At 38.8% G+C, this 16,298-nt stretch overlaps 1 protein-coding gene across 5 annotated transcripts in view; it reads right to left on the bottom strand.

Annotated features, from left to right (window-relative positions):
* Nucleotides 1-1,463: 1,463 nt before the first annotated feature.
* Nucleotides 1,464-16,298, bottom strand: part of FAM13B (family with sequence similarity 13 member B) — a 45,137-nt gene continuing 30,302 nt past the window's right edge. For 2 of the 5 annotated variants that reach the window (XM_059860178.1, XM_059860179.1), the window contains exons 13-25: nucleotides 16,221-16,275; nucleotides 15,695-15,842; nucleotides 13,160-13,225; nucleotides 11,904-12,114; nucleotides 10,249-10,378; nucleotides 9,713-9,794; nucleotides 9,234-9,463; nucleotides 8,821-8,904; nucleotides 7,928-8,023; nucleotides 5,637-5,720; nucleotides 5,371-5,543; nucleotides 4,852-4,953; nucleotides 1,464-3,802 (exon numbers count right to left, since the gene is read on the bottom strand). In XM_059860178.1, the coding sequence (XP_059716161.1) occupies nucleotides 3,679-3,802; nucleotides 4,852-4,953; nucleotides 5,371-5,543; nucleotides 5,637-5,720; nucleotides 7,928-8,023; nucleotides 8,821-8,904; nucleotides 9,234-9,463; nucleotides 9,713-9,794; nucleotides 10,249-10,378; nucleotides 11,904-12,114; nucleotides 13,160-13,225; nucleotides 15,695-15,842; nucleotides 16,221-16,275 (1,585 nt within the window). In that variant the 3' untranslated portion in view covers nucleotides 1,464-3,678. The remainder of the gene's footprint in view (nucleotides 3,803-4,851; nucleotides 4,954-5,370; nucleotides 5,544-5,636; nucleotides 5,721-7,927; nucleotides 8,024-8,820; nucleotides 8,905-9,233; nucleotides 9,464-9,712; nucleotides 9,795-10,248; nucleotides 10,379-11,903; nucleotides 12,115-13,159; nucleotides 13,226-15,694; nucleotides 15,843-16,220; nucleotides 16,276-16,298) is intronic. The other 3 variants (XM_059860181.1, XM_059860182.1, XM_059860180.1) reach the window with 3 other exon arrangements.

Here is a 16,298-nt window from a genome sequence, read left to right as displayed (position 1 = left end):
CTAATAGCATTCAACACTGTTATTTTCCTTATTAATATCCTAGTTCAACACACATCGATTTGCAGTAGTTCCCACTAAACCATCTTTGAGGGAATTTTTTTTCCTCATTAGCATCCTCATCACAGCAAGTTTCATTGAATAATTAATGATTTAAGGAAAAATGGGGGATTGCAGAACAGATCAGCAGGAACCTTGTTCACTCTTCAGGCCAATGTCCTAAGAATTTCTTTCCCCCATTTTCAAAGAAAGGCCATGTGATCAGAGGGAAGGTTACTCTGTCCCAACCCAAAGAACATGCCCTAGGCTGCCTTCCAACTCCTCTCCCTCACTTGCTCCCTCAACTTGCTGCTTTCTTGTTCCCACTTACCTGCAGGGCAGTCTTCACCTTCAGGAGTTGTTCAGCCCCTGCCACGCCTTAGGCTGTAGAAAGGTGGATTTTCACAGAACACAACACAAGAGTCAGCTTCAAAGATCTCGCCCACTTTCTATGAATTCACAACATACTATGAAAGGCTGTTTGGTTGAGAGGAAAAGCATCCCCTGGTGGGTACAGCAGAGTGCAAGCATCACCACGATATTTTCTGAAAAATCCCTTCACCAGGATTTCCTCTCCTGGGAAGCTGAGAAGCCTCAGAGAAAAATGTAAATAATAATTATCCAATTCTCTTCTCCTGTGTTTGCTGCTTTGGAATGTGGTCTGGAGGTTGTTTACCAACAGGTGCATCTTTCATTGGTTCCATGTGAATTGTTTTTAGCTAATGACCAAAGCCACCTGTGACTCTCTGAGGAGTCACAGGTTTTTATAATTCATTCTTCTCTAGCCTTCTGATGTATCCTTTCTTTAGTATAGTTTTAGTATACAATTTCTTTTAATATAATATTGTAATATAATAAATCAGCTTTCTAAGAACTTGGAGTCAGATTCTTATCTCTCACCTTGTCCTGGGGACCCTCACAAACACCACATGCAAGAGCAGTGTTTCCTGGCCACAAACAGCAGTAACTGCTGCAGTACTGAGTCCAGGGCTGAGAGATCCTCATGGATACAGAGACACAACCCATGTGCTCATCTGAGGGCAGTGAATGAACTGTCCCAGTGGTGGGGACCACCCTGCTGCTAGGACCTTCCTGCCCCTGCACCCACCCTGCTGCTGCTGGGGCAGGAAGGAGCCATCTCCCAGTGTGGTCCCGTGTCACTGCCAGCAGGAGCTGAAGCCCAGCCGTCACCACGATCCCAGCTATCAGTACAGGAGCTGGGGGCCCTCCCCTGCACAGCCTGCACGGGCAGAACACGGCTCCAGGGGATGCAGTTTCACCCGAGCCACCACCAGGGCATATCGTAGAATTCAGACCCTCTGACAACACCCTGCAGCTACAAACAGGAGCGGCAAAGGATTCAGCACTCCTTTTCAAGAGATGGCAGTGGAGGAGAAAGCATGATGAGAAACAAAAATACAAGACAATAAAGGTTAAGGTACTTTTATTATAAAAGTCTATACAATGAGCACCAGACATAGCAATGCAATTATATCTGGTTTAGTTATATATATTCCATATCTATATATCCATATAGATATATAGGTTTTGCTTTTACCAAAGTAAAACTGTTATATCACAAAATGCCTAGTTCTACCATTTATTTATTGCTCAACAAGGATGGCACAAAACACACTCAGCATAACTGTTGCCATGCTTATCTACTGTACTGAATAAACAGCCAAACACTGCATAACAAACACAAAGCAGCTGTTAATTCTGAATTGGAACCAGTCTGATCACTCACTCACTTATAAAAATATTGGAATCATATAGATTTAAGCATTATAAAGGAGGAATATATTATTTAAAACATTTAAATAGTGCATATTGACATTTTGCATGTGGTATATAAAACACAAACATTCATGTACAACACTATACAGTACACATTAGTTTCAATGTTTGGATACACCCGTGTCTGCAGATTGATAGAAAAGGAACTGAAGTGTACATTGCACAATGGAACTGAATAAAATTGGTAAATGGTCTCAAAGACTACATTAACCTCATAATTCTCTAAGGTCCCAGATCACTTTGCAGTTAAAAAAAGAAAAGAAAAGAAAAAAAGGCATACCACTAGTGCTCAATAGTTTTAGTGCTTTTTTTTTCCTGAATTCCAAAATTACATGCCTACAAGCAGAGTAAAACAAACCAAGAAGTATTCTACAGTACACAAATGAAATCTGAGCACTAAAAATCCTACTTGCAACCTATTTCATATGCTTCATGACAGAACAGCAAGTCTCTGAGGTTACGTGCGAGCCATTTCTTACATCGTGAGAAAGTTCATTTTTGGTCTTTCATAAAGCAGAGTGAATCATTGCTATGTTGACATTAGCCAGTCATAAAAACACGCAGTGAGAGTAGGTGCATGCAAAACATGGCCACAATCAAATTGATACACTGAAATTAAAAAAAACAACTGAGAAAGCACCAGCTGAAATTAACATTTTGATTTTGTCAGATCAGAAACAGCTGCGGATGGCTGCTGCAGAGCAAAGCTAGTCCCTAAATCATCATTCAGCACAGCAGATGTGATACTCAAAACATTACTTAGATTCAACTCTGAAGCTAAATCATGCAAGGCCCATAAACTGTTTTGCTTACATTATAAGGATTAGATAATGTATTTTTATTCTCCAACTGTAAAACAAAACCGTGATAAACAGCAGTAATCTTTCCACTCCAAACCGACGGTTCTCCCTGTGGTGCGTGTTAACTACACTGATTTTAGCCCTTGACACCATACTCATTTCAGGTACAGTGGGATTTTAACTGTCCTAAGCCAGCTCCTTTTTGTGGAGCCACACAAGTCTGAGCACCACCAGATTTCCCAAATACCACAGTGTTCACTGTGCTCCTCAAATCTTCCGAAAGCGGAGATGCCGTATCCAATTCAGCCCAAACACTACGTCACCACTGGCTGATAACAACCCAAAAAGGGATCAAATGAACAACAATGACATGAGTCCTGTAGGCAGCATGTGATTGAACTTTTCAGTTTTCCAAGGTTTAAAAGCCACTAAGAAAAGGTCACTTTCTGGTTTGTCCACTGTCATCTTTATCAAGGAGGAAACGTGACCGCTAATGAGCAAAATCCATAGATGTTAATTATTACTGTGCACAGGTGCAATTTAGAATACCAAAAAATCAAAGTTGTTCCACAGCAGTCCTTTGAAAGGAATTACAGTCTGTTTAAGTGTTCCAAGAATTAAGAGCTGTACCCTTAATTTGCTGATTTTTTTTTTAGGCAAGAGGAATAGTTCGGTGTAGCATTACAATATTAATCATTTCTTCAACAATGCAAAAGGTTAGTAATAACAAAAGTCTCAAAGTTCTTGAATGCTAAAGATAAAAAAAAGCTATGGTTGTTTTGGAACAGGATGGATGCATCTGGAATACAAAACTTCGATGGAAACTGTGTTTGCTAAAGTTGGATAGAGCAGTCTCAAACTCAGAAACCTTATCTGCTCTCTAGACAGGACCTACTTACCCTTCAAACATGTCCTAGTGGCACCACAGTAAAGTGCACAAACTGGATTCTTTCAACAGTGCATGACACATGAACACAAGCACCCAATAAGTACAGGGGTAGTATATGGAAACAGCACATTACTCAACAGGTTGGAGGAATATAATTTAAATTGATTTTGAAGAATCTTGTTTGCTGATAAGGACTTCTAACAGCCTCAGTTTAGCTTTGATTTTCTTGTACTCCCTGTACTCATCCAGCATTGGGACCCGATCTTCTTTTTGTACATTCCTGTAAAAAGAAAAACATCAAAATTTCAACTAAATCCTCCATCCTGCAACAAGCCAAACATAGAAGCAGCTACAGGAAGTTATTTTAGGGCAGATGAAAAGATTATTGGCAGCTTGTTCACCAGTAACAGGCATGACATATTTTAGTTTATTGTAGTTAAAGCTGCCATCACCTAAAAAACTGAATTAAAAATCCAGCAGAATTTATTCAGCACAACTGCTGCAGCATTGGGTAATAACCATTGCCCTAAGCTCTCCTGGGAATTTTACTAACAGGATATGAAGAGTTTCATTTCAGATCCTGTGTATACATTGCAGAAAAAGACACATTTAAGTCAATCTACATTTTTTACTGTAAGCAGATTGACCTACAAATTGGAAGCAGAGCATTATTCTTACTGGATTATAATAAATAATCTATTAATATGATTAACCTCATTATTTGCCATTGAAGTCAAAAGGAGTTTTGTTCCAAACTCAGGAAGTGCATGATGAAGCCACATTACAGGAGTTTGTAGTTCAGGAGAAATACAGGAGTAGGCACAGTCAAGTGAGAGCATTTGCCAGTCAAGGAAGAGACCTCTTAGGAGTGTTGGTAGTTTTGTTCATGACATGAGACATCTCAAAACCACAATGAGTAGCAATGCAATCCAATTCATGACAAAACAAATTCAAATAAGAAACGTAAAAGAACTATAAACTATATGGAGAATAAAAGTTATAAAAACCTTTACTGGTAAAGCAAATACACACTGCCACAACTGATCTACTGGAACAAGGGGCAAATGGGCAAATTTCCCTGCCCTATGTTAAAGAACAGGGATAATATGAGGTTTTTAAAATAAAAAAATCATACTTTCTAGTAGGTATTTTTAAATGGTATTTTTTTAAAATAGGACTGTTAAAAATACAAAAAGTTATCTCCCTCAGGAGATTATTCACAGCAGATCAAAACAGATCAGATTCCAGCTGACAACACTGAAAGTTAGAAAATACACTTGGCTATATAATGAGGCTGCAGCCCAGCATCCGGTTTTGTGCTAAACAAACCTTCCATTCTGCTGATAAAACTCCTCTTCAAATTCTCGTAATGTCTTACGTAGCTTCTTCTTCTCAGCTCTGGCTTTCCACAGTTGCTCCAATAACTCAGGCCTAAAAATTTCAAGTGAAAGAAAAACATGTTGGCTGTACAATAGAATTTAAATTCCTCAGAAACAACTGAGCTAGTTCCACTAATAATTTATTTGTCTGGCTCATAAGGAACATGCTGTCAGTTTGAAAGTGAAATATTGAGAACAAACTAGAAGTTAATAAAGGGGTATAAATTTTCTGCTGTCTACACAGCTCAAGTAAGGCTGAAGAAGGCTTAGAAGATACTAAATAATTCACTGAGTACAAAAAGATCTTAGTCAGACATGTCAGAGCAAAGAATGAGTATTCAATCCAAACATTTCCTGTGAAGTGCTGAACATGTCACTTCCTTTCACCCAACATCAGAGAATTCAGTATCATGACTAACTACAATAATTACAACTACTGTAATTAAATTATCCACTTAATTGTCCATACATAGAAGCAGCTCGGGTGCTGGAGAGCCTCAGGTCCCGGGTGAGTTTCTCTTGACCATCTTCAATATCAGACTCAGAGTTTTCAACCAGGCTTAGAACGGGCTGTGTTTGGGCAGCAGTTTTTAAGATTTCTTTTAGATCTGTAGACAAACCATCACTTTCCTCCTCTTCCTCCTGAAAGTGAGAACAGAAATCCAAAACAAATATGATATATTTCAGTTCCCTATTACAAGTGCTGGGAATATTTTTTAAAGGTATTGCACCTACCTTAATTTCTTCAAAAAAATGGGCAGTTTCACCTTCAATAATGGGCTGCAACATCTGCCCCCGCCTCTTGGTTGATGGTGATCCCTGAAAAAATGGAAATTTGTTTCAAAATGCACAGCAAGACATCAAGCGCTGTTTGAAGTCAGAATTACATTGAAGTTACCCAATACTTCCTCTCTGAGATGAACAAGACAGCGAACATACTTACAGAGCACAAATAAAATAACCAAACAACCCAAAAAGCTCAGATACCCAAGGTATCCTTGACACAGAATTGTTGTAGCTTATAAATTATTTTAAAACATTTATTATCAGACTTAAAATACAACGCATTTGCTCTCTCCATGTTTTGTAGAAGATTCATCAAGTGCAATGATAGCTCTGAATTTTGTATTTATACTTGTTCCTCCCAAAGCACAGTTACAGAGGCCAGAGCTAGTTATCTCCTGTCAGGCATCCATTGGGAATAATCCTGCCTGGTTCCTTTTCCAGACCACTCTGAAGCCCTGCAGGTGGAAGTGTGAAATCAGAGTTATGTGTTGCCACCTCAGAGCCAAAATCCTTTGAACTCCAGCCTAAAGCAGGTGTCCCTGTGCTGTCCAGGTGCCTCCTGCACACCTGCCACAATGTCCTCCTCGTGCCTTATCCCCAGACAGCAGAAGCAGCTCCAACAGATGGTCTCTGGACAGGAAAATGTGAAACACAAAAGCCACACAGACAATGACCTGTCAAAAACTTCAGTTCATGAAAGGTAAATAGTCTCCTGCTTCTCTGGACATTTCCATACAGACCTCAGTGCATGTCATTGGTGTACCAGGATACAGTAAGAGATATCTCATGGAATCAATTATCATACAAACCTAAAAATCAATTCTTGAAATATCTGGCACTGAATATAGACTCCTTAGAAGTAACAACTGAACAATCCTTGGCAATAAGAGAAAGCTCCTTATATCTCTTATAGGTTTCAAAAGCAAAGACCTGTGAAAAAGATTTTACAGGTGCTGCCTACAGCACAGATTAGGAATCATGTTACTGACATCTCTCCTGAATTTAAAATTCTTCTGGTGAGCTATCACCCATCTCTTTATTTCACAGCCAAAAAACCAGAATGGCTATGGTACAGTCATAAGGCTACCCAGAATGTAAAACCCGTCTCAGCTGAACTGTCAGATTTCTGAGGGGAGAGGTGGGATGGAGCTCAATCAGTCAAGGGCTCTACCAAAAAGCTGTGACTCACCAGTCACAGAGAAACACATTGGTGCCTAAGAGCAACCAGTGCTTCTGGAGTTCAGAAAGGGATTCTGATAGAAAAGCCCTTAAACCCGACTGTGATGCACATCACGTTTTTCTTTAAAAGGAGCCACCAAAAAAATGTATGTGCAAGAAAGGCAGAATCTTGACCTGGTCCCTTTATCTCAGTGTACTCCAGCTTAGAGGGGAGAGCTCAGAACTGTCAGTGACAATGTAAACAGCAGATTAAGTTCCTGCTGAGTAAGCCCAGCTACCTGTGTCTGGGAAGAACTGTCTGTATGCAAAGAGATTATCTCATGTCAGCTACGCAGTCCCTTCCTTCCAAAAGGGTCAGCAGCCAACATCCAAACAGGTATTTTGCAAGTCTGGGTCAGTACGCAAGGCTTGGATTATGGCTCATGCAGAACAAAACCAGCTGGGTGTCATTCCCCAGCTGCTTTACAGGTACTATAAACAAGGTTACATCAATTTCCTTGCACAGTATGAAAACTTTTCTTCCTCATCTCTTAGAAGACCACAGAGAGAGGATAGAAAATTCAGAAGGAAATGAAGTGAAAACACAATGAAAAAGCATGGATGTTGTACAGATGCTGCAGGTGCTGGTAACATGTCTCTCTCTGGGGAAGCATGAAGGAATGAAATGGTTCTGAGGGCAATCCTGTCACTCAAGCCTCTGCTGACAACAACCTGCACTGCAACTGGTGTTACTATTCTGGGGAGGACTGAAAGTACAGTATGTCCTGGGGATCCATACCTAGCACAAGCACTTGGGAACATCTCTGCCACAGCAAGTTAGCACAGCTCACTTACTTCCACAGAGAACCATTTAATTCCCAAGAGCCATCAAGGTCACAGACAGCTTGGAGCTGCTCTGTTCTCAGCAGTAAATCAATCAAATGCCTCAAGTGCAATGAAAACAATATCTTGTATCTTCCACAAGAAAGATGCTTCACAGAACAGTGTTACTAGCTTTCCTAAAGGCAGCCTCGCAGTTCAGAAGTGGGAAAATAAACAGAAATAGCATTTGTTTTACTCACAAGAATAGGAGTAATGCTTGCTCTAGTTAACATTTGTTTTACAAGTCTGTATCTGTCATAAAGAGGCTTCACAATATGTCTTTCTTCTCTAGTAACCTAGAGGCAGAGAAACCACAGAATTAATTATACCGGTCACTCCATCACAGACAAGCAAACACAAAGCCGTGTGCTTCTCCTGCCAGGCCACCAACATTCCAACTAGGAATATAAAACTACCTTACACTGTGTGTATAAAAGGGGTTTTTGCAGATAAAAGGGAATAACAGGGTGCTTTTCCATTCTCTCTCACTCTAATATCCTGTAATTTTCAGGGAAAAGATTTAAATGCTTCCTAAAAATTAGGGGAGCCTCAGCACAGGCAAACCCTGTATTTAAATATCCATGGAAAAGAGGCAAAAAAGGGACCAAGAACTGGGGGAAAAGATGTGTGCCTGGCAATGATGATGGTTCTACAGAAATTAAAGGGAAAAAAGAAAAAGATGAAACTGTAGAGAAGGGGGGTGGGAACTGTCCTTTCATTTCTGTTTCTGTGAAATCCAGAATAACATTTGCGGTCATTTCTGAGGAATTTCAATAATCTTGTTTATTTTTAAGACATCTCTTTGCCTCACAGACATATAAGGCACCAAATGACACCTATCTATTTGCACACTCCAATAACCTGCTGATTTCTGAAAAGGGGGCCTATTAATACATACTTTTTCCTTTTTTTTAGAAGTCAATGCAGCAAGTTCCTCAGATAGCAACACGGAGGCCAACAGATACCTTTGTGTTTTGGAGAAGGAAAAAGAAGAACCCCCCACACCAGCATTAAGTTCTGATCTTACTAGTGCTCAAGAGTTACTGCTGTCTATGCACACAATGGCAGAGTTTGAAATAAAGACAAGCATTACCGGCCGTCCATGTTGGCTTTCATAATACAGGAGGCTCTTCTGGAGAGATGTTTTCTCTTCTACCAAATGGTCCTTTGTCATTTTCTATCAAGAATAATTAGCATTTAATCAAACACAGGTCACTTTTATTCGCTATCCAGATGCCTAAGCCAAACTTAGCTTAGTTAACATCACACAACCCATCTTCCTCCATTTAAAGCTGTTCAATATTGTCAGCACATAGTTCTAAATATTTAAATATAGAGCGAGGGGAATGTGGTTCACGTTGATAATTTCCCCACTGAGTCTGAAATATGATGGCCTGGCAAAGGGCTGCTAGCCAGAGGCATCATCATATTGATAAAATGGTTTCTCAAGTGCTCTATTTCCCCCTTATTCTCTAAGAAAGAGCCTATCCATAACCTTATGCTTACCTTTATATCTTCTGGTAAACATCTCTCAACTCGTTTTTCCTTTAATCTTTTCAAAATGAGTTCAAGTGTAGCCTCCTTGGTGGGCTTCTTCTCTTTCTGCACAACCTGCATCTCATCTTCATTTTCTTCATCCTCTTGGTCAAGAGAGGAACCAAAGCTTTTTGGAAGAGTGTTACTTCGTGGACGTGTTTGAGGTATGAATTCTCCCTCTGAGCTCCTCTGCTTTGCATCTGAAATGGGAAAAATTGCTCAATCCAAATGTTTAAAAGAAATAACACAGTTTATTTAACTGTAAGTACAGGAACATGGCAATTTGCATATGGAAAGTTTCCTCCTGAAGAACTAAAGCCATTAGAATAATTTGATTTCTGAATAATGCAGAATGTAGAAATGAAACATTTTTGTGTGCTGTGGAAGTTTACTGAGTTACTTAGATAATTTGTGTTGCAAGAGAAGAAGAAACTGTAGCAATCTCTTACCTTTTATTTGCTTTCTCAATTTGGTAAGCTCAGTCATCCATTTTAAAACTTTTGGATTGGCTGCAATATCACTATAGGAGGGCTGAAAAATATACAAATAAACTACATATTAAAACCAACACAGTAAATCTTATTCATAAATACTTCTTTCAAGATTTGGTAATATTTGTGATGGTGAATGTGAACAGTTACAGGAATGTCACCAGTATCAGTTCAGATCTCAGCGCCAACATAAGGACAACACTTCTGAAAATAAAACTAAAGCAACTTCAGCAGCTGCACCAGAGAGTGGTTAAGACACTTCTGCTTTTCCACACATCTGAAATGGCCTCAGTCTCTCAGCAGAACTGTCACTCTGTCCTCCTTTGGTTCTGGCATTCTGGCACACTTTCTAATATTGCTGTTGCTTTTTGCAGACAGCAGTGTGTAACAAAATTCTCATTTGTGAAGACTGCTGTTCAATACTGAACTACAAGAGTCACTCAGCCCTCCCATGCAGTCCTTTATCCTTAGTAAAGACAGAAGTGCTAACCTACCTTACTGTTTTTCTCTTTTTCAAACTGTTCCTCAAATTGCTTTATTTTTTTCTGTAATTTCTTGACAAGCTGATAAGGTGTCTTATCTTCCCTTTTGTCATCTTTTGAGCTAAAGGATGCTCTTCGTGTTCTGTTAAAAACATTTTAAAAATGTCATTTAGATAATTAAATGAGTGCAAACAAGATGTATATTCAAGTCAGAGATTAATAATTTCATTTTTTCTCCAGTTCATAATCCATTAATTTCAAGTTTTCAGAGTTATTTACTCAAACTGCTTTGAGCTGCTGCCTTCAAAATGTGATGTTATTTTGGTCTCCCTAACATGAGTAATATCCACAACAGAAAAACTGTATTTGAAATTCAAGTGTAATGTACCATTAATTGCCAGCCTTCTGGTGCCTGGGCTATTTACCTAAGTTACTATATACTCAATTGTTCTTCAAGGACTGGGCACAGAATAAAGCCCAGGCTAGAAAATGGACTACCACTAAACGACCCTTGGTAATTAAACAGCTTCACTCAGCTGTTTCAGGCAAGTTAAGAGATAATTAAACCAAAAAGTATCCACATAATTTGTTAGTCTTACTAATACATTTCTTAGATTTTACAAACAGACTTCTAAAGTATGTGGTTTTGGTTTTATATCATCTTTCACACAGCTCCTTGACATTTCCTGCTCTTGCAAAGCGTTTTTCATTTCAAGACTGACATGAGAGTTTTCCAGAACAGTTATTATACAAAGTGCCTGAAACATCCCTCAACAGCCAGTGAAATCTATGTTGTTCAGGATATTAGCAATACTAATCTAATCATCTACTAGAGCAGATCCTTTTTAGTCTTAGAATGAGGAGAATGGCTATTATCATCAGCATTTTTCTGCAGGTCAGTCTTCTACATCATTTTAACAGTACTTGTTAAATATCTTCTGTGGTTAATTGGAGAAAACTTGCACAAGGATCTTTCTGAATCAATAAATCTGCCAGACAGACAACTAGAAACTCTGAATTTGTTCCAATCTCCTGTTTCAGGCTTTCTCATTTTCATTTCTTCCCTAACAAGCATGAAAATTGTTCTCAGCTTCCCTTTCTCAGTAACAGCAGCAGACAGTATAGGTCACAGGTTATTTACAGTTTTGGAGAGTGACACTGCCCAGTTCATACAAATAACCTGCAGCTTGTTTAGTGACAACTCTACTCTAATAAACTAGGTTAAAAAAATACAACTCTACTTTGATAAACTAGGTTAAAAAAATACAAGAAAAAAAAGCCAGAGCTTACATAAAATCAGACCAGAGTCTAGCAAAGCTTGGTAAACAAAGGATATAAATACTACTTTCAGCCCAGGAAGTGCCATTTGTCTGAAGCCATGACCAAATGCCAGGGAAAGCTCTGCAATCTTGTCCTATTTTTATCCTCTTTCCCTCAGCATCTGTCAAAGGCCACTTGGAGAGACACGATCCCACCCCAGCTGAACCTCTGCTCTAACTCACTCCAGCAGTTCCTGGGCAGGCAGAGCAGTCAAATGGCCACACAATGCTACGTTTGACCTTGGTCTTCAGTTCATTCAGATCATGAAAACCCATGGCAATCTCAAACAGCTGTATTTTCATCCTGCCATAACACATCCTGCTGCTGGACTGCATTAAAATACACACCTAACAAAAGAAAGTGCTTTGGATGAAGAGTCCAACGTTTCTGGATCATGTAAGAAACGCTGACTTTGCCCAAAATCCAAACTCCGATGTGACAATATGGGATGACAGTCCTCTTCCAATGGATGATTAGTCATCCTCCCAGCCTGTGGGGAAAGCTGAGCTTCTCCAGATTCACTGTCCTCCTGCCAAGACTTGAAAGCAGGAAATGGATCTAGAAGATAAAAAAAAAGACACAAAATGATATTTTTCTGTTACCAGAACTACCAACAAGAGTCGAAACAAAAATGCGAACCCAATGCTTAGTCTTGTATGCTCTAGAGGATGTGATGTCATACACAAAGTGAATAAAAACAGTGAAATGCATCAGAAAGCTACAAACTCTGTCATATAACTGAAAGAAAAAAGGTACTGAAATGAAGTATGCACACCAGGATCCCTTTTTCAAAGTGTATCTTGGGAGTATGCATTTCTGAGCAGTTCAACAGTGTAATAGAGCCTTATTTATGTATCAGAAATATAAAATAGGAAGAATATGCTTATTGTCCATTCCATTATTTGGCTGTGGAAACTCATTTTCATACTGTATGAACGTACTTTGAACGTTGGTCCTCTTGGTTTTGAAGAAGGTTTAGGGACAATGCCCATTTGCTTAAGTCTTTTTCAAGGAGTGTTTTTGGGTTTTATGATAAAATCTACCTTGACACCACTGAGAAAAAGAGATTTCTTAATTTGTGGAAGGTGATTTTTTAGGAGGGAGATTCCAAAACAATAAATTCTTTCATATCCCTATGAAAAGCTCCTTACTAACATTCCTTATAATTGACATGGTTTTCTTGTCTAAAAATAAAGCTGACACAGCCTTCCAATTACTTCAATTTAAAATCCCACCCCCCTTTTCCTTTTAGAGTTGCCTGTTCTTTTTCCTAGTTCAAGTCAGAAATTTGAAAACTGGGTTCAAAGTGTGCAGAACAACAATAAAACCCACAAAGTAATCTTAAAAAAAAAAATAACCCTTGTACCTGCTTTCCACTGTACATTTACTAAGTACGATTGGGAATTTTTTTGTTGTTTTTCAGCAGTGATCTTGCCTGTTTGCACAGTACAAGATATAAGAAGGGGACCTTTTTGAATCAGCAAAAAAGCTGCAGATCAGAATATTCCCAAGATATAAGGGACAGCAGGTGAAGGGTTAGTTAGAAAGCAAACCATCAACTATCAAAAGGCAGATAACTGAATGTATGGCGAACCATACTTACCCTCCCCTTCTCTCTGCAGATGCATTGTTTTGAAATCAATGAGGGGGAAAGTGATAGGGCATGGCGCTAATAAAATGAAAAAGAATGGCAAAAATACTAAAGTGAACACACAGCACAGTCAGAACAAACTATACATAACATGTAAAGCAGGAAGATACAGTACCAGGGAAAAACATCCCAACTTTTTGGACAAGGCCCTGAGCACTCTCAGCTTCCAAGCAATTCCTATGGCAGATAAGGATGCTCAGTCCTCAGCCAATTTGAACTTTTTACTGGAAAGGTTTACAAAGAACTGGTAGAGGAATAGTAAAGACTTATTGCAGTTTAATAAGAGACTCAGGCACCCTCGAATGAACAAAAGGCAAGCTCTAATGTTTTTGCTCAGAGCTTGTAAATAATAGAGATGGTGGTGATTTCCAAAAAGCAAGGCAAATGCAGAAAAAATATTCAGAAATATATATCAACCATTCTGCAGTTTCACCTTGGGCCAGCAAGCATTAGATGTTGATTTTCAAGAACTCTGTTGCATACAAGCCTTTGAGTTTTCCATTAGATTGGCTTTAATAACCCAAAGCTTGTAACTGAATTTGGACTAGTACAGATCTCTTAACAAAGTCACTCTACTTCAATGGAATGCCACAAGGACTCGCAGTGCCTTGGAAGGCTAAGTTCCTAATAACCATCCTAAACAGGACTGAAGTACAGTCAACGGTCAAATACTTCACAATGAAATTAAGACCTCTTGCAAAGAACATGATTTAATACCAAGAAGTTATAACATAAATTTATAAACAGCTATGCTGCTTTATTTTCAAAAAAAGGGTCATAAAGCTATTTGGGGAAGTAAAAACAAAAGCAACTTCAGATTTAAGGAAATAATGAAAATGGATGCCACAAACCTTCTGAGAATACATATTAAGTCATCTTAAGACAAATAGGGGATGCAACAAAATGTAATGCGCAAGTAAGCAATTAAACTAAATAAAACACTGAAAACATAAGCAGGACTTTTATGTTTTAGCTTTAGTTCTTAACCTGGAATGGAAACTTGGACTCAGTGTCTTTGGGCACCTGCAATTTGACTTCTCTGTGCCGTGCCATACCCTGAATGTGCAGTTTGCTAGGGCTCAAGAGCACCAACCAACAAATATCGTACAAAACAAATGAAGCCTATCACAAGTTGGAAACCTCATTATTTGCAAAAGGGTAAAAAGGGAAGTGTGGGCTGATGAAGTCAATTAATTTGCAAGACAGTCAACAGCAGTGACAAACCAAAAATCAGTTCTCACCACTTGAGCTTCAGGACAAAGCTGTATGTGCTGACAGCTCGAAGCTGCACTGTTACAGAACACTCATTCCAGCTTTACTGCCCTCATTTTAATACTTCCAACACTGCAACCACAAGTTAAGTGCAGTGATTCCTTGCTACCAGTGTCTTGCTAAGGTTTCACTGTGACACTTAAAGGCATCTCAAGGAAAAGCTGTCACTGGAAGAGCTTGCTGAAAGTTAAAACCCTGTCCCTGCACAGTTAACCTGCACTACATCTATCAAGTTGTATTGCAGGTTTTCCAGACCAGAAATGAGTGGCCTGTGGCCACAGCACTGTCAGTGACAGCACACAGTGGTTTAGCAGCTTAGATCACTTGCATTTTTTAAGGTGTGATGACTCCAACATCAGACAGAGGAAACACGATATAAGGAAGACATAAAAAGAGAAGTATTTTGAAAAGAAGGTATTGACAAGAGTGTTCTGCTCTGGTTACAAAGAACTTATGGTTGTTTTAAGTAAAACAAAAGTTTTAACAGTTTAACTAGACATTTGAGCAATAGAATTCAGGCAAGTCATAAGCTCAGGAGATTGCTAAACCAGGAAGGCAGTGAAGAATAAGGTCACAAACATAGGGAATCCTGTCTGAGAGAAAACTGTTGCAAGTATTTTTCTTCTCCTAAAATGCAAACCGTGGAAGGAGAAGGGGCACAGAAAAACATCCATCTGCAACTTCAGCCTTTATTCGAAAATTCAGAGCTGCTTCAAGTTCTCCAATGACATGAAAACCAAAACAACTGACAGATTTTTCTGAAAAATTGAAATATGAACTGCTGTGTTTGGCAGGTCAGTGATTTTAAGTAAAATTCAGCCAATTCAATTGTTTACACTTAATAAAACAAAGACAAACAAGACACAATGATAATTTTAACTAAATTATATAATTTGACAAAGTGTTTTTAAAGACTTGGAGGAGAGACTCAGGGTCATGGAATTTTTAAAACAATAAAAAACAAAAACAAAACAAAACATTCCACCTAGAATGAAACTTGGACATTTTTGCTTTCTTTCTTTAGTTTTCCTTATATTTTTTTAAGGTCCTTAATTAAGTTGCAGATGGTCCTGAAACAAGATGAGACCTATGTCATGACTTGGTTGATCTTACTATGTGTACAGGAACATGTTGTTGCCTCCTGCTTTTACTTTGTAAACAGTTTTATTTATCACTCCTCCCTAACTATAGTGTGAGCTAAAGAGTGAAAATTACCTTCCCATTTGTCACCATCAGACACATTCTTCAGATCCAGAGGTGGCACTTGGACAGCCGGAGCTTCCTCGGGAACATGAACGCTGCCATCCCCCAGCACCTCTGAATCAGGGTTTGCATTAAGATCACAAGTCTTGCTACTTGAATCCTGTATTTAAAGAACAGAACAATTTTATTATTACCTAGCAGCTAGAAATCAGGTACTTAATCAGTTCCAGCACTTCTAGAAATTTTAAGGAAAAAAGAAATCTTTCCCAAGTCAAGGAATTAAGAATAGAGACACACACCCCAACAGGAACCGATTATTTACATTCCAAAACATTTCTTCCATGAGCTGCATAAGCACAAACTTGCTGTGCTGCCCTAAGTCTCTGTCAAGTGACATGATGAGCATTCAAACAGAGGTCTTGCAAGCCTTGCAGCACCAACCACCATAAGACGTTAAAAACTAAATTTATTGTGTTACTTCACATTCGTATTTCTTATAAGATGCTGGGAATCTGTATATAAATGAAATTTTTCTTACCAGAAATGCCTCTGAAGATTTTCTATCATTGCTATCAAGCAATATACTATCTTCCCTAAAAAGAAGGCACAGACCTCA

Source organism: Haemorhous mexicanus, chromosome 15, assembly GCF_027477595.1.
Source record: "Haemorhous mexicanus isolate bHaeMex1 chromosome 15, bHaeMex1.pri, whole genome shotgun sequence".
NCBI lineage: Eukaryota > Metazoa > Chordata > Aves > Passeriformes > Fringillidae > Haemorhous > Haemorhous mexicanus.
Note: the sequence above shows the minus strand (reverse complement) of the source record. Positions and strands in the feature narration are given on the sequence as shown.